General features: G+C 44.5%; 1 protein-coding gene across 1 annotated transcript in view; it reads right to left on the bottom strand.

Moving 5' to 3' along the window:
• The window catches only part of LGR4 (leucine rich repeat containing G protein-coupled receptor 4), an 86,698-nt gene that overhangs the window by 33,263 nt on the left and 34,324 nt on the right, over window positions 1–19,111 (bottom strand). The window contains exon 2 of the mRNA XM_040409446.1: window positions 16,392–16,463. Within this exon, the coding sequence (XP_040265380.1) occupies window positions 16,392–16,463 (72 nt within the window). The remainder of the gene's footprint in view (window positions 1–16,391; window positions 16,464–19,111) is intronic.

The following is a 19,111-nucleotide window of genomic DNA, read 5'->3' as shown; positions in this document are numbered from 1 at the left end:
TACACAGCTGATGGGCCGGTGAGTGCAGCAAAGACAATTAGAATAAACGCAGACCACGCCGACATACTTTGGCTGCGATACATAATTATATTAATCTTTATTTATGTAGCGCCACCATATTCCGTGGCGCTTTACAATTCAGAGGATTCATTTACAAAAAAATTTTTTTTTTTTTAAAAAAACACAAAATTAGAAGGTAATAAATAGCAATGAGCGAAGTTCAAAACTTCAGATTACTACTGTACGGAGATCCGTCTCTGTACATAATTAAAATGTACGGGCTCCAATGAGCCAAAGTGAGTTATTTGCGAAGTCCCACAAAACTTTGTTGAAACCATTTTAAACCTTGGAACCGAACTGTGGTTTGGTTCTGAGGTACCAGTCAACACTACAATAGCTATAACCTATAATATTTTTCTACTAGTTAAAACCATATAGCACCACAAATCCTTTATATTTTTTGGTTGATTATCGGGGCTGCCATTTTGCTTAGGCCTCATGCACACGACCGTTGTGTGCACCCGTGGCCGTTGTGCCGTTTTCCGTTTTTTTTCGCGGACACATTGACTTTCAATGGGTCCGTGGGAAAAAAAAAAAAAAAAAAAAACGGAAAATGCACCGTTTTGCAGCCGCATCCGTGATCCGTGTTTCCTGGCCGTGAAAAAAATATGACCTGTCCTATTTTTTTCACAGCCAACGGTTCACGGACCCATTCAAGTCAATGGGTCCGTGAAAGAACACGGATGCACACAAGATTGGCATCCGTGTCCGTGATCCGTGGCCGTAGGTTAGTTTTTATACAGACGGATCCGAAGATCCGTCTGCATAAAAGCTTTTTCATAGCTGAGTTTTCACTTCGTGAAAACTAAGAACCGACAGTATATTCTAACACAGAGGCGTTCCCATGGTGATGGGGACGCTTCAGGTTAGAATATACTAACAGAACTGTGTACATGACTGCCCCCTGCTGCCTGTAAGTTGCTGCCAGGCAGCAGGGGGCAGCCCCCCCCCCCCCCTGTAGTTAACACATTGGTGGCCAGTGGGCCCCCCCCCCCTCCCTCCCCTGTAGTTAACTCATTGGTGGCCAGTGGGCCCCCCCCCTCCCTCCCCTGTAGTTAACTCATTGGTGGCCAGTGGGCCCCCCCCCCCTCTCCTGTAGTTAACTCATTGGTGGCCAGTGGGCCCCCCCCCCCTCCCCTGTAGTTAACTCGTTGGTGGCCAGTGGGCCTTCTCCCCTCCCTCCCCCTCCTAATTAAAATCTCCCCCCTATCATTGGTGGCAGCGGAGTGTCCCGATCGGAGTCCCAGTTTAATCGCTGGGGCTCCGATCGGTAACCATGGCAACCAGGACGCTACTGCAGTCCCGGTTGCCATGGTTACTTAGCAATTTGTAGAACCATTATACTTACCTGTGAGCTGCGATCTCTGCGTCCGGCCGGGAGCTCCTCCTACTGGTAAGTGACAGGTCCGGCCGGGAGCTCCTCCTACTGGTAAGTGACATGACATGTCACTTACCAGTAGGAGGAGCTCCCGGCCGGACCTGTCACTTACCAGTAGGAGGAGCTCCCGGCCGGACCTGTCACTTACCAGTAGGAGGAGCTCCCGGCCGGACGCAGAGATCGCAGCTCGCAGGTAAGTATAATGGTTCTACAAATTGCTAAGTAACCATGGCAACCGGGACTGCAGTAGCGTCCTGGTTGCCATGGTTACCGATCGGAGCCCCAGCGATTAAACTGGGACTCCGATCGGTACACTCCACTGCCACCAATGATAGGGGGGAGATTTTAATTAGGAGGGGGAGGGAGGGGAGAAGGCCCACTGGCCACCAACGAGTTAACTACAGGGGAGGGAGGGGGGGGGGCCACTGGCGACCAACGAGTTAACTACAGGGGAGGGAGGGGGGGGCCCACTGGCCACCAATGAGTTAACTACAGGGGAGGGGAGGGGGGCCGGCTGCACTGGCCACCAATGTGTTAACTAAAGGGGAGGGAGGGGGGGGCCCACTGGCCACCAATGAGTTAACTACAGGGGAGGGGAGGGGGGGGCCCACTGGCCACCAATGAGTTAACTACAGGGGAGGGGAGGGGGGCCAGCCGCACTGGCCACCAATGTGTTAACTACAGGGGGGGGGGGGCTGCCCCCTGCTGCCTGGCAGCACCTGCCAGGCAGCAGGGGGCAGTCATGTACACAGTTCTTTTAGTATATTCTAACCTGAAGCGTCCCCATCACCATGGGAACGCCTCTGTGTTAGAATATACTGTCGGATTTGAGTTTCACGATGTAACTCAAATCCGACAGTATATTCTAACATAGAGGGGTTCCCATGGTGATGGGGACGCTTCAAGTTAAAATATACCATCGGATTGGAGAAAACTCAGATCCAATGGTATATTAACTCCTGACTTTACATTGAAAGTCAATGGGGGACGGATCCGTTTGAAATTGCACTATATTGTGTCAACGTCAAACGGATCCGTCCCCATTGACTTGCATTGTAATTCAGGACGGATCCGTTTGGCTCCGCACGGCCAGGCGGACACCAAAACGACTTTTTTTTCCATGTCCGTGGATCCTCCAAAAATCAAGGAAGACCCACGGACGAAAAAACGGTCACGGATCACGGCAAAACGGAACCCTGTTTTGCGGACCGCAAAAAAATACGGTCGTGTGCATGAGGCCTTAAACTGATAACAGTATTTAGACATATGTCTCACCACATCTCCTTGGGCCACAGACACAATGACCAGGAGGGGACCTTATTGACTTCTATAGGTCAGGAGGGAGTAGATAAACTGTTATATCACCTACTGTAAATAGTGGATCCGGTGTTATCTGTATAGAAGTGGTATCTGGTATTGTAATCCTGTCTGTGATAATAAGATTGAAAGGTATTGGGATCTGCACACCTTTAAATGGGGTGGGTGCTCAGAGGATCAAGACAATTTCAGGTAGAGATTATGGCACACCACACGTTGTGATATTAAAGGTTGAAGTTTTAATTCATTAATTCATGTATTTTATCTTTACAACACTGTTATTCCACATCCAGTGTTACATTACATCGGGTCATATACAGGAGTCCCGACGTTTCGGTCAGTTGTGACCTTTATCAAGGGATCTGCGGCATGTGGATCTGTGTGGAGAGCTGGATGTGATAATGAGATGACTGCTAAAAAGTAATCTGTACAGACCAACAAGTGGAGCTTATTAGGCTTAGCGGCCATTGCAAAAAGCACAGATCTTTTTATATATTTTTTTATTATAGGGACATGGAAAATTAAAAATAACTGCCAAAAATTCTTTAAAAATATGTAACATAAAAACACTAAACAATAGGTCATTTTCTGATGACATTTCTAAAGTGTACTTAAACCTTTCTATATACTTTATTAGAACCTTTCATAAATCCCATAAAATTCAATTTTTTTTGTTTTCCCAGCTAGATGCCTATATCGCTTTGGAATCCCTACTCCCAAACACCACTGATATGTCAGGACTCGGAGTACGTATTCCACCACAGGGCCCTGTGAGCGCTGTACAGGCCGCGGCATACAATCGCTGCTCCTGCCAGACTTTGATCAGAGGGGAGCAAGCGGAGGCGGAGTTCCTGCCTGTGCCTGCTCCACCAAAGCCTGTACCGATGTGGTATGGACTACATGAGCGGTTTAAGGCTATGCGGGGGGGGGGGGGAGAATGGATTACGTCTGTACATAATTTTTCCAGCATGAAATGCAAAAAAATAAAAAAAAGTAATGGAAAAAATAAAATAAAATCCTCACATAAAATATTTGACTTTTGCAAATGTAAGAGATCCACATTAGAACCCCTTGACGTTAGGATTGAGAGCATTTACTGCATTTTGCTCATTAGTTTATAGGTAGAGTTAATTACGGTCTCTAAGGCCTGTCCACCCTACAGATTTCTGGCAATCTTACGAAGATCAACAAACAAAATAATCTCTTCTAGATGTGCATTTCTCGGCACAGCGTCCTTCCTCCTGGCTTGTTTTCTTCTGCTTGTCCTCCTTCCTGATAAACATTTTCTGTGTGGTCCAACCTTTGCTTCCATCAAGGCTTAAATATCACAAGCCCTTTCCCGAATGCAGAATCAGACAAGTGCTAAAATGTGGCACACCTAGTAATCCCCGCCACCGGGTTGCCAACACGAGATCACTTTACACCGTAAGCAGAGTACAAACTGAACGGTTCCATTCCTTGAGAAAAGGTGGGGGCTCGCAGGGTACGTCTCAAGCCAGCTCTTCACAATTTGCATGGATATTAGAGAGGGGATGTGCTCATAATAATTGTCCGCTAATTGCGCTTACATCTGGTGTTTAACAGCAAGTTCCTCCTACCCACAGGAAGGTAAATAATTGGACAAGTGAAGATTGCCTGATGGTGGCCAACGTTAGAGAATCAAGACAGTAGACTGACCCGACAGTGCCGTTAAATCTGACTATGAAAGAAGTTTTCCAAAAAGGTCAGATTTTGTCTAGATTGTGCTCATTTCTTTGTGCCAATGTCCGGACGCGCTTGCAAAATGTAAATTGTGTTGTCTTTTGGGGACCAGCACTGTGAAGGTAGATGATCAGGGCAATTATTGGGGAGGACAGTTCTTAGGACGGCTGGTTCCTGATAATTGCCAGACGATGCTCCCTCATTGGGTGAAAGTATCATTGATTCGGATGCCAAAATTTCTGTTCCTGGGCAGCAGATCATTCAGTGTAAACAGGAATCTGCAGCCCCAAACTGATGAATTTGTACAAGGACAAGCAACCCTCAACTCTACTCACAACCAGGCAATTATCAGGAATAATAATATAATATTAGTCCCCCAAGATCGGCGTGAGAAAAAAAAAAAAAAAAAAGGCTAACTCAGCACATGATACCAAAACAGATCTGGTCAAGCACAAGTCAACATTCTGGGACTCAATATATTAAAAATCCCATTGCTATATTGCATTTCCCCTAGACATGTTCACCTGGGATCCTTGTCCGAAAGGCCTGCCCCTGAATTTGTGAAAGCATCTGGCCCAGCCAACTTTGTTTCTATAATAACAGAATGTTTTAGGCTTACAAAAATAAATTTTGGGGACTCATACAAATTTAGAAGTAGGGATGAATGAAAGGTGTGTAGAAACACTTCACCTGCTTCTGTATGAGATCACTAAACCAGCACTGAGTAGAGGATGAAAAAGATGCTATGGTGGTATATCTGTCCAACGCTGAATGCTCCACAAGGAGGACCAGAAGGATTAACAGCAGGGGGCGCCAGAGAGGAAAATGTTGGGTACATAAATGAAAACATTTTATTGCAAGTATATTGTTATAAAGCTTCCTTTTAATGCCCTATTCATCGTATAGTAATAATTTTTGTGCGATAGCCCCCTATAGGGGGTTAAACATTTAGGATGAAATACTTTTCCAATCATAGTGGTAGGAATCCACTTTGACATCTGTTTGAGCTCATGTTACTTTGGCGCTTCCTATACTGCTTTCACATCTGCGATTTCCCTTTCCGCTATGAAGATCCATCATATGATCTCAATAGCGGTGGAAAACGCTTCAGTTTTGTCCCCATTCATTGTGAATAGGGACAAAACTGAACTGACCGAAACAGAATGAGTTCCGTTTGGTTGTGTCCCCATTGGGGAGACAAGCAGCATTTTTTCTGTCCGGCATTGGATGCGAAGCAAGACGGCTCCGTCATGACTCAGAGTGTAAGTCAAAAGGTGCCGGATTTGTTTTCTCGGACACAAAAGAAAACGGATCCGTCCACTTTCAACTTACAATGGTTTTATTGACTGGTCCGTCTTGGCCTTTTTAGAGATCATACAACTGGATCCGTTCAGAACGGATGCAGCCAGTAATATTATCAGAATGGAAGCGTTATTTTTGTCGATCCATGACGAATCCAGCAAAAACGCTGGTGTGAAGGTAGCCTTACTTGAGGTCTGCTGCTTTTCTTTAACGCAAAAAAATTACAAAATTGATGTGGATTTAATTCTATACGGCTCTTCACTGGAATTAGACTACACCGGACTCCAGACTTAAGATGGAAGACAGCGCTGGAGAAAGGGAGGAGAGGATTTGATTTTAGGTTACTGCGGGACTTGTCTAATAATTTTAATTATCTCGGACAACCCCTTTACCACTAGGAGAGTGTGAGAGGAGGAATGTGCAGAAACCAAGGGCTGTTGCGTGACTTTAAGTAGAGATGAACTGTCTTCCTCAAGGCAACTCCTGTTTATTCAGCCTGCTAAACCAACTAACAGAGAAGAGCAATTCACCCAGCATCCGCTTTTTCCTCACTTTGGCAATCTTCCAGGAAACAGGATACAACTGGCCGAGTATGCGAAAGGTTTTTCTAACATGCCTGCCAAATATTCGTGGGCCGTTGACGGACTTACTGCTTATAAGGGTCAAGAACCTCATAATTAGAGGCGGGGAGGGGATGTGCACTATTAGCACTAGACACAAGCTCTTTGGATGATATAAATAATGCCTTCAGGATTGAGGAAACGGAAGATGAGACATTTCTTAGCCTCCGGGCAGCAGTTTTCGTTTTCTGTGACATACTAAAACCTTTAACATCAAGGCATCACCTGGAAGCGCATATCCGTGGCATATGGAGTAGCTCATGGATAATGCCCAATTTAGGGACAATTATACACATGGTCTGATTTCACAAGAACATTCATGAACGTGAACACTTAAAAGCTGAATAAAATCTACAGAAGAAAAAAATATATATATAAATAAATAAATACCAACACTAATTTTCAGATCAAGACTAGAGTCTGGAGACAAGTGACGACGTGCTACAAAATTGTCAAAGACTACAATATGGAACGTCATGTCTAAATGTTGCAGCATCGTTGGACAAAAATGGATTATACAGGCATATGTATAGACATCATAGGATCACCCCCATCAGACAGAGTAATCGGAAATATGCAATTCTGCTATATGCCGAGATACCAAGCAAAAATTGTAACAGTTTGAAGTGCCAGCATGTAGAGAAACAAATTGTGGCCAAAAGTCAGGAGAAGAAGATGGTGACCAAGTTTACTAGCTAGGAAATTCTCCTGGGGGAGTAAGAGAAAAACCATCAAGTGCTAGGATCTCCTTTGGCACAGTCCCAAAAACACTTTACAGGGTCTGACTTATGGGAAGTTGAAAAAACGCGGACTGATCTGCAAGCAGCAAGTTATTGAGTGGAAGGGAAGAGCAGAATATGTAGTTTTATGGGAAAAGTCATTATAACTTGGAATTTGTTGGATTCGATCTTTCTGAGCTTCGGAATCCAGTGGGAGGTCCTAATCGGTATGACTGTGCTAATACCGATAAACTGTCATTGAATTAGACACCCACTGGACTCCTAAGCTCAGACCGAGCAAAGATTTAGATCAATGAATGTCAGCGGGGAGGAGATACACTCCCCACCAGGCATATAGCATGATAGTTGCCTAAAAGCTCTCGCAAAGCAACCTTGTGGTTGGTTAAAGGTGTTTTAGGGAAGTTTGATATTGATGGCCTATCACCAGGATAGGTCATCAGTACCTGACCGGAGGGGCTCCGACTCCTGGCACAGGTGAGAACTGTGGCCTCCTCACAAGAGAAGTGCTGTCAATTGTATAATGGCTGTCTTTGGTATTGCAGCTCAGGCAACTTCACTTGAATAAGACTGAATGGAACTAAGCTATGAGACCGATTGGTAGGAGTCAACTCCCGACACCACCGCTGCTTGAAGAGGCTGCGGCGCTCCGGTGAGCACTGTGGCCTTTTCACAGCATACCAAGAACAGTGTGTGGCTGCAGTGCCCATTCACTTCAATAGGACTGAGCTGTGACTGATGAACGTGATGTCACCGGCCTAGGAAGAGGCCGTAGTGCTCACCAGAATGCAGTGGCCTCTGTAAACAGCTGATCAGTGAGGGGTGTCTGGAGTCAAACCCCCACCGATCAGATACTGGTGACCAATCCTGATGATAGGTCATCAATACTGAACTCCCAGAAGACCCCTTTATTGTTGCTGGGAGCAGCATTAACTAATCATGCTGGCAGTATACACAGGTATATGGCCAATCATCATTACTCCTACTTTGAAGACAATTTTGAAGCTAGTGGGCAGTGTTCTTCTTAACCCACTTCTTTATATAAATGTATTTTTATTTCTCCAACGCATCTAAAATGAAAAAAACAAAAAAAAAAAAAAAAAAAACACGCAACTTTGCAAATAGCTTTAAATACAATTTTTTTTTAATGTTTACAGCACCTATGCAGGGCTATGTGTATCCATGGTAACAGACTACAAACAGACCCTGTGGAGTCTGATTCTGTCATATTATCGTTGTCTCCAACTTCGAGTAATCTACCAAATGTAAATCTTTCTGACATACGAGACAAAAGGAAAGAGTAACACAAGGCCACAATCAGACGGCCGTACTACTGGATACCACACATAGATCTGCATAGGAGCTGTAGACAAAATAGAGATTTTTTTTATTCCAACCATTTCTGTTGCAGTGGAGAAATCGACTGGTTGTGAACGTGGATATATCCTTTACTTTAGGTTAAAAATAATTAGTAACCCAAAACTCATCTTTTCATATCTAGGAGGCTCACTGCATGTACTACTCAGCGTGGAAACTGTAACCCAGCTGTAATAAAACACTTAAGCATCGATATAATTTTGCAGCTACCCGGCTGAGTAATTTGCTGAACTATGAATGGGGATTAGCAAAACTGTGGCCGTGGTTTTAGGTTTCGGGAAGAAATATCTAACACCATTTTTTGGCTGCTGAAGTTACAGCAGGAGAGTAAGGGTCCGGTAGAAAGGATCCAACATTTTAAAAATGGATAAAGCAAGAAAGAAACAAAACACAGTATTAACAGTAATATCCATCTATGGAGGGCCCTTGCACTACTAATGTACCACTCACAGCAGAGAACACGTCGAGCCATAGATTTGTCTTTCAATAAGATTGACTGTTACAATAGGAGGTTCACACTGAGTTTTTGGAGGCGGTTTTAAAGGGGTTTTCCCCATCTTCGACATTGGGGATGTTAACGATATGCCCCTAATGTCTGATCGGTGCGAGTGCCCACCTCTGGGACCCCAACCTATCCTTGGAACGGAGTCTGCAAAGTTCAGGAGGGCACAGTGCACATGCATGATGGCCCTCTATTCATTTCTATGGGACTGCTGAATAATTTTCGGAAGTCCCATTGAAATGCAGCCACCGCTCCATTCACTTGTATAGGGCTGATGTAGACAGCCGAGCCAGTGCTCAGCTATTTTCAGCATTCCCATAGAAAGAAATGGAGGGTGGCCACACATGCGGTGCTCACTCTGGCACTTTGCAGGCTCTGTTTTAAGCATAGGTGCACGTTTAAGACATTGGGGGCATATACTAATGATATGCCCCAATGTGCAGGATGGGACAACCCCTTTAAGACAGATTTTCCTGCAGGTTTCTTATCCAAAACCAGAAGTGGATTTGAAAGGAACTGAAAACATAAAGGAATGTCATACTTCATGAGGGACACAGTTCTGGCTTTGCCTAAAAAACATGCAAGAAATTTGGCACAGTTTACGTGTGCCATTTACACTAACTCTAAACTGCGTGTAAGCAAGACACCACTGGTAAACCCAACCAATGTCCTCATAGGTAGAACAGACCAGCATGGTGGCTCTGTTTTTTTGCCATTTTAGCACCATGTCCTTGCTGCACTGGGATCATAGGTTCATGTCCTGCATGGGTTCTATGCAAAACCAGTAGGTAAAAGGGTTCTCCTATGGGTTTTTACTAAAAAGTTACACCACCATTGAGCTGCCAATTTCACCAGCTCTTCTGTGCTCACGTGACCACCTGGATTGGCTGTGGGCTCTTTCGCCATGTTCCCGACTGGATGTGTTCCTGAGCTTTCCTGTTCAAAATGTACATACAGCTGAACAGGAAGACACAGCAGAACATCTGGTTGAGACCTCAGAGGAAGAGTTTGTGGGCAGTATAGGCGATCACTTGAGAGCAACTGAATTGAAAGATTCTGAAGGACATCCAGTTGGGACCTCAGAGGAAGACTCCGCAGCCAGTCCAGGCAGTGACGTGAACAAAGCAGAGATCATGGAAGTGGTAGCACAAGGGGCAGGTAAATACTGCTGAAACCATCTGGCTTCCACAGGTTAGAAGACAGAGGAATTTTAGTGAAAACCTAAGGAACCTATTTAATTGGCTTCCTATGGAAAAAATAAAAATTAGGGAAAGGGATCGCTGTGATGGTTTTTTAAATTTGCACGGGTAATGTTAAAGCTACAGTTTTAAGGTTATAGGAAAAATGACACCAACAAGACCAACGCAGAACCTGTTCTCCATGTGGTAATCCCTTTTAAGTAGCCGCACCTTGTTTTGTGCTCCAAGATGGAAAGCATTAGGAGAACATGACATGTAGGCACCTGGCGGGTAAGGAGTGAAGATCAGTTTAGTGTTCAGGAAAAACACAAGTTGAAGGTGTAAAGCGTAGGAGCATGTAATAAGTACACACTTGTACTTATGTTGGGCAGAAATATCTGTGCACATATTGCGAGACTGAAGGCAAATATTGCTGGCACCATCGTAACACCTCCTAGACCGAGAGAATCTGACCTGCCTTCTGTGTCAGAGTGTGGAAATACTGAGTCTACAGATCAGGACTTGTGAAATATCTACATTTTCTGAATTTGTTTCAGGGCCACAAATTCTACCAATTCTCAGTGCATTCTGGATCTCAAAGAGGGAGTGTAATTCTCCATGTAGGACACATGGTCGCATAGACAAACATGAAGAAGAGCTCCTGGGGTCTCTGCCTCATAGAGGATAGGAGATCAAGATGGCTGGGGATACTTAAAGTAAATCCTGTTAAGGTATGACCATGCGGTTGCAAAGTGGCCACGCTGCGGTTGAGTACTGTATGGCCATACAAGCAGAAGCAGGCTCTCACTAAACTAATCAGGAGCACACTGTAATCAGTCTGCATTGTCCGTGGCAGTGTGCCTATTAACAATGCAAGCCGACTAAGTAGTGCAGTCCTAATTAGTTTAATCAGTGTCTGCGTGGTACTCTACAACAGCAACATGACCGTGCCTTGTGGTCGCAGCCTCATGCAAACGACCATATCCGTACTGTGGTCTGCAAATCATAGATCTGCAAAATATCACTTGAAGGGACTGTATTGCAGAAAAGAATACATGTTCGATAATTTACAGAATGGACAAACAGCTATTTCGGGGCGGGGGGGTTTGTGCACCCATAGAAATGAATGGGACAATGTGCAATCCTCAATAAAATAAGGATCGGACATGAATCCAAAATACAGTTGTGTGCATGAGACTTAACACTTCTAGAAGAGCGCCACCTAGTGACAAAAGAATAAATAAAAATAAATGCAAATGTCTTTGTGATTATAGATAAATAGCCACCTTTCAGGTTAATTTTTTTTAGTCGCCCTAGCTGTTGAAGGATGAATTTATAGACGTCCAACAAATTTAATTAAACCAAGAATTTGTGACGTCAAAAAAACGTTACCTAGCAATAGAGGCGGAAACATCATGCTAATGTGCACGAGAGAGAAACGTAACCTGAATTAACCCGATATGGCAATGACTCATAGGACACAACAAGTGTGAAAGGTATAATTAATGAATCAAGTAAGAAATATCTCTTTCAGATCACTTAAGCCACTTTATATACAGAGCAAGAGATTACTTGAGATGAGTGAGGTTTCTGTCCATGTTTAGAATGGACAGCATCCAGACTAAACCATGAAAGATGGCCTGCATGGACCATCGGCAGGGGTGGACGGGAAACTGAAAGTGGCCCCGTGTTGTAGGCTAGTCCAAACTGACAGAAGGCGGGGACACCAGAAGTAGGTGGGTCCAGCAAAATAACGCCTCAGCATGGAATACTGTAGCCCGCACCACAGTATGAAACTGTATCATCGTCCAGAGCATGGCAATAAAGTTGAGTTCAAGATGGCACCTGCGGCCGCTGGACAGGTGCCTAAGTGCTTGATGCTCCTACATTAATTAATGCTGAGGCCATCAGATCTTTATGAACCTGGCTGGTACCATGAGGAAGGCTTGGGTGGCCCCCTTTGCATTGGGCCACCTGGAAATTCCCCTGTAGGGTCTATGGCCAGTCCGCTCATGACCATTGGTCTGTGCCATGAAAATCACAGCATGCGAGTCTGTGGGCAGAACTGGATTGCACATGAACTTAGTAGTGTGTAGTCCATTGAAAAACAAGTCATCCAGAACATGGACAAGTTTCCACTTGTTTGTCCAAAAGAGGCCTAAATGCTGCCTAGATGCCGATTAACTAGCTAATGTTGCAAAGGGAGTTGCTGTCGCTAGTCATTTCCGCTAAAGACGCCACTATTATTGGAAAGAGGTACTGCATTCGGCCATTCAACTCAAATGAGTGGGTATGGTCCACCAGAGGAAGAGCTCATTGTTGGTAACTCATTTTTGGCTAATGGAGAGGGAAGTTTAGAGCCGTTCCTCCATACAGGGCTGAGCTAATACGTTCAGTTACAGAGGTGGCAGATCCGAATGCAAATTAATTCTGCAGAACTTTGAAAAATCAGAACTGCGGTGGGGAGGATAAAAAATAAATAACAAATCCCTAAAAAAGGCTTTACATTTCGCTAGAGGAGCATCAAGTAGTCCTAGGTATCAGAATATCTGACAACTAAAGGTCCGGAAGATGCCGGATTGTTGGACAGTTCCTGAAGATAAAAGAAGGTACTCTGTGCCGAATCAATAACCTGCCAAGAGTCCATTAAAGGACTACATGTTGCAATCTAAAAAGCTTTTAACGTGTCTCTATTGTCTGCCCAAGAGACTCATCTGGAAGCAATTTAGGGATGTCTGTAAGGCAGCATCAGCCAAAACAGACACTCGGACCACCGGGAGTTTTATGCTGCAGCGCAGGAGGCACGCGTAAAGCAATGAGTGGGACAGCGCAGGGAGGTGGCTGGGGGGGGGGGGGGGTTTTATATTGGCAGCAGCCTTTACAAGCCAAATGACAGGGTGAGCCTTTAAAGGAGTATGCCAGGTGTGACAAGTGATTCCCCATCAATAGGACAAAACTATTAGATCAGTAGGGGTCCTACAGCTGGGACCCCCCCGATCATGAGAAAGGAAACTCTGTACCCCTCGGGATCTACCCAAAATCTGTGGGTGTCCCAGTGGCAGGAACCCCACCAACCTGCGAATAGGAGATAATGTGTCACAAGTATAATACCCCTTTAAGTGAATCTCCTCCTTCATTCCTAGCAGGTGCAGTGTCTGCACAGACCATGAAGTGAAGAACTGAAGTTTGATCTTTTCCCCAGGCTCTGAACTTGCACAGTAAGTACAGTAATCCCACGGTGTTATAATGGCTCAGCTAAAATAACCCAAGAGCAGAATTGGGAATGCGTTGGTAGTACATCCATTGGCAATTTTATCAGACCATGCTTTCTTGCCATCTAAACTACAGAAACCATAATGGAACCTTGACTGATCCCATTATAGAACTTAACAGTCTCTTGGGCACCCCTGGCTCTGAGCTACATGGAAGGAGGGGAGCACCCTAAATAAAAAGGCCTCAGAAATTTAAAGTGCAAACCAGGCCTTAAAGGGTCCATAGGTGCGGACAATATCAACTTGTTAGGTTTCTTGACAATAAGCCAACTACAGGAGAAGGCTCCTAAACAAAGGACTCCCCCCCCCCCCCTCTATTAACTTAAAATTCACTAACCGAATGGGGTATATGTAAATGGTCTCTCTAAACTAGAAAACCCCTATAACGTAAGAAACAATTTTTTTTCCCTTTTCTTCCCTTCAACTACTCTGCGTGCTCAGAGGTCTGTTCCGCTAATAGATGCTAATTACAAATTCCACCCTCGTCACACCCTTTGTTACGCATGAAAGTGGATTTCTCACAACTCGTTGTGTATATTTCCAAATGCTAGAACTAGGTCACACCAGTCCAGCTTCAATGAACACCGTCTATGGCAGAGACCGCCCCTGCCCTTGAAAGGATAGGAAAACAAGAGTCAAATTTTGTGCGGCACGGACTAGAACGTGCTTCTTTATGCTTTGTGTACATATTGAATAAGCTATTTTTCATCTAAATTTTGACAGAACGAAGCAACACACTCATCGTACGAACAGAACGACAGGACGGGCTAATTGGAATCAGTTGGAAAAGCAGTCTTGCGGACCCTTAGATATACACAGCTTGCGGTTTAGAAAGCTCCCACCCACTTAGATAGTGTAAACACTAATTAGTTTGACTTTACGCCATTTTGAACACACGTGTACAAATATGGAACAGTCGTGATTGGCACAATGTCGAAAGCGTTATGGCTCAGTACATCTGTTTGCCAATACATAGAAATCTTATTACCCACTCACTCAGACAATGAAATGATACACAGTCATTGTTATAATAATGTGGAGATCCAAGGTGGTCTACAAAATAGTGGAGCAAGCAGATACTGGATTGTGTTGTTCGAGCCAAAATACTGGGGTTTACAGATCAAAGTTGGCTATGATGTCAATGGCAACAGGTTTGAAGGTGTTGTCCAGGATTTTAAATGGCCTATCCTCAGGACAGGTCATCAATATCTGATTGGCTGGGGTGCAGGGAGTCGGACCCCCACCAATCAGCTGTAAGAGCGGCACCCTCAAAGTGATTACAATGCATAGTGGCTGTGCTTGGTATTGCCATGTGATTGATGAACATGGCGTCACTGGAAGAGGGTGAAGCACTTACCAGATCGCTTTTGATGCAACTGGGGGGAGCCAGTGGCACAGACGACTGGTGGCACTGGGGGGAGGCTGATGAGTTTTTATAAAGGAAAATGTTCTTTTAATTCGTTTTTTTTTCTTATTAGAGTACTCGATTAATCATTGGATTAGAATAATAGAATACTTGATTACTAAAATAATCGATAGCTGCAGCCCTAGTTGTCTGAATATAGGGCAAAATTCCAGATGTCAGAACCTGATTGGCAAACACAAACCCAGAAAGACTACCGTTTTTCATATTCCGAGATACCTGCTCATTTTTCCAAACTATGGGGAAGATTTATCAAACTGGTATAAAGTACAACTGGCTAAGTTGCCCATAGCAACCAACCAGATTCCACCTCCATAGGAGGTGTTAAAAATTAAAGGTGGAATCTGACTGATTGCTATGGGCAACTAAGCCAGTTCTACTTTACACCAGTTTGATAAATAGCACCTGGTTTTTCTAGTTGAGAAGATCAGGGCACCACACTTGGACATAGGGGTGGGCGATATAGACGATATGCAATATAAACGATATAAATTTGGCCAAAGCTAGAGATTCCGTTTATATCGCGGTAGAACATTGCATGCGCCGCTCTCGGCACACACCATGTTCTCCAGAGCCGGCACAGTAGAGAAGGAGGGAGTCCCTCCCTCCCCACTGTGTGCGGCTGCCGCTGACCACCAATGAGAACCGACTAGGAGGAGGAGGGGAGGAACTGTGGCCACTGCGCCACCAATGAGAACAGAGTAGGAGGAGCTGTGGCCACCGCGCCATCAATGAATATAGTTAATATTCCTGAATACAAACGTAGCCTGCATGTGCCGGCCATATCCCATACCTGGCCTCTATTACTGCGCAAATAGAGGCCAGGTATGGGATATGGCCGGCACATGCAGGCTACGTTTGTATTCAGGCATATTAACTATATTCATTGGTGGCGCAGTGGCCACAGCACCTCCCTTCTAAGTATTATATTAATTGCGAACCCCCCATCCACACAATTAAATCATTGGTGGTAGTAGCCCCAGGGTGGCAGCTTCTGATCGGAGCCCCAGCAGTGTAAGCCTGGGGCTCCGATTGGTTACGTGGCAGCCAGGACGCTACTCAAGCCCTGGCTGCCAAAGTCAGCTCCCTGCTGATATGTGCACAATGCACAGGGCAGCAGGCGTAGTGTGAAGTCCTATTCACCCTCATAGAGCTCTATTAGGGTGAATAGGACAAGGCTTCCAGCCCCTAAGGAGGCTACTAATAGTTAAATAAAAAGTAAAGAAAAAAAAAAAAAGAAAAAAAAAGTTTAACCCCCCCCCCCTCCCCGAAATATAGACTATATTGCGATATATATCGGATATGCTTAAAATTATATCGCAATATAGATTTTAGGCCATATCGCCCACCCCTACTTGGACACATGCAAGAGTTCCATCAGCCAGTTTGATAAATGATCCCATATATCAGTGTGCATACAGATCCATAATACAGTCCAGTAGAGAGCATGCCATACTTGTAAAATATGGAGGATTTTTAATCCAAAATCTAAATTCAGATATCATAATGGACATATATACTTACAATTCTACAAGGTAAGGCAAGCCTTTGAATGCACCTTCTGGCAACTTTGTGATGTTGTTCATACTGATATCCCTGAAAATAAAAAATAAATAAAAAAATATTAGGAACTTGAACATTTTATTTGGAATTTTAAAACAGAAGCACAATTAGTAATAGTCCACCTATTCTGCCACTTGTTTGTACTTTTGCTTGTGGCCTCTTTCCACGAGTCACCTAAAAAAAATATACTGATAATCTCATCCAAATCACATTAAAACCTAAACCATGCGAGAAAAGCAAACTAGGTAAAATTATCTATACATTTGTACAACTTCCAATTGCCAACAGCAACCATGACGGTGAAAATCGGAGTGCCTGCCTAACCCAACAGAACAGTCTGCTAATGTTATGGTGGTGGTTTGTAAGATTTGAAGGTCACCTGTTAGTAACATCAACCCCATTAAACCAGGCATACTGCCTGTTAGGGTAGGTTCCACTGATTAAAATAATACCTTTCTTGTGAAAATCAGTTGTGGCATCCCCAAGAAACAGCTACTTTCATTCTTCATGCTAAGGAGGGCTTGAGTGCTCAGAGCAGCATGGCCAGCACTGGAAAGCTAAGGAGCACCGAGTGGATAGGCCCCGCCTCTTGGTGCACTGATCCCTCATTTACATGAAGAATAAAAGTCTTTGTATCTCAGGAACCCTGCAACCGATTTTCACAAGACAGGTATCATTTTAATCAACTGGATCAACTCTATAAAGTAGTTTGTCTGGTTTAATAGAGTTGATCCTGCTGAAGGTGCTCTTTAAAATCTGTCAACTTCGTCTACACAAGTAGCAGCGGAGCCATAAGGGCTGCCGATACATCAAATTGACTGATACTCTTTTAAAGGTTCTTTACATGGGCCAATACAAACTTCATGGGAGTGAATGACTGTTAGAAAGATCACTTGCCCCCATACACTTTGCACAGTGTCAGCAGCACATCCCCTGTGAAGGTGTGCTGCTTGCATAAAAGAGCCGATTAAATGACATGAAAACAGTTCATTTGTCGGCTGATCTGTGGGATGTTCAGACCGTTTCTACAAATGTCCATTCCCGATAGTCACCCTGGTAATGGAGCCTTTAGACTTTGATAAAAATCTGTGCTATGGCTCCTGATGCTGTGACAAGAATGATCGAAACGCCACCGGACAGACCGCACTGAACTGTAATGGGTTCCACTAGGGTTTCGATGTTTCAACAGTTTCGACGGCAAGAACACGGTTGCGCGCTGTGCTACTCTAGATGTCACAACTTGAATGCAACCTCCAACAGAAAGTACAGACATAGATCATTCCCACATGTTTACTAAAGGTGAATCTACGCTTTTAAGGCTTATTATCTTTTCTTTTTCAGATAGCATCTTTGAATGTTGCCAACACAAAATTTTTAAAATATGTTTTTATTACATCGAGCACAAAATCTTGATGTCAGCAATCTGCAGACCATGAAAAACCCCATAAGAACAGGGTCAGCTGTGGACAAACATGTGTTCTGTATCTTAAATTAGTATCCAGTTATGATTTACAGTCCAAGTAAATATAGGGCTGCCACGTAGTGCCATGCAACCTAGATGTGGCAGCTGAAAAGTGCCAAGCTCGAACCTGCATAACAATTTCCAACAAAACATTTCGAGCCAGGGCCTGATAAATCATATTTTTGATACATAACCAGTCTACTGGGGTCTAACTATTAAAGGGGTTTTCCAACTTTTTTATACTGGTGACCTACCTCAGAATAGGCCATAAGTATCTAATCGGCAGGCGGGGGTTGGTATGGCGGTCTGACATCTGGGACCCTCGCTAATCAGCTGTTTCGGGAGCTTACCCTAGGCCAGTGATGCAATGTTCATCGGTCACACAGCCTAGCCGCAGCTCTATCCCATTAAATTGCATGAGGCTGAGCTGCAATACCAAGCATATCCGGTGATGGAGGGGCGGGGTTAGGGGTGGTCAGCCAATAGCAGGCCGTGACAGTAACTAGCCTCACTACACCCATGATGCTAGGGAGGCTCGTTCCTGTCGCTGCCTGCTATTGGCTGCCCTCAATCCCCCCCGGTGAAACGAGGAGATGCAGCAGCGGCCGTGCATCAGAAGGATAACCCCCCTTTAAGCTGGCCAAACCTGTCAATTTAGGAAGCACTGCCTGACCATCCTCAAACTGCGGCCCTCTAGCTGTTGTAAAACTACAACTCCCACAATGCCCTGCTGTAGGCCGATCGGGCATACTGGGAGCTGGAGAGCCGCAGTTTGAGGATGCCTGATCCAACGTGTACATATTTTTAATATTTTCATTCAGAGCATTCACAATGCTGCTGGTTGCTACTGGGGTCAGTCAACACGCAGTCTGACAGACACACCCCTATCATCTTAGCTGAGATTAGTTAATGCTTCTGGGACGGAGAGGTTTCTGGGTGTAAAACTTACATGTTCTGTACAAACACTGACCAGAGCAGCGGCGTGGGAATCGGCGAGGAATGCTTATTTTCAACCCATGCTGACCTTTTAAAAAATATCAACACCCTCCCACCCTGAATAACCTCTAAATAGAATTTACACTGAAAACCCAAAACAAAAAAAAACACAAAAAAATTCTGCCAGGAACACTAAGCCATAGACCGCACAACCCTAGAAACAATACAGAATAATGTCAGCGGACTATAAACAAAGTTACTGTTTGTGTTGGCCCCTCTCCCA

This window comes from Bufo bufo, chromosome 10 (genome assembly GCF_905171765.1).
Source record: "Bufo bufo chromosome 10, aBufBuf1.1, whole genome shotgun sequence".
NCBI lineage: Eukaryota > Metazoa > Chordata > Amphibia > Anura > Bufonidae > Bufo > Bufo bufo.
This window is presented reverse-complemented; position numbering and strand designations above follow the sequence as displayed.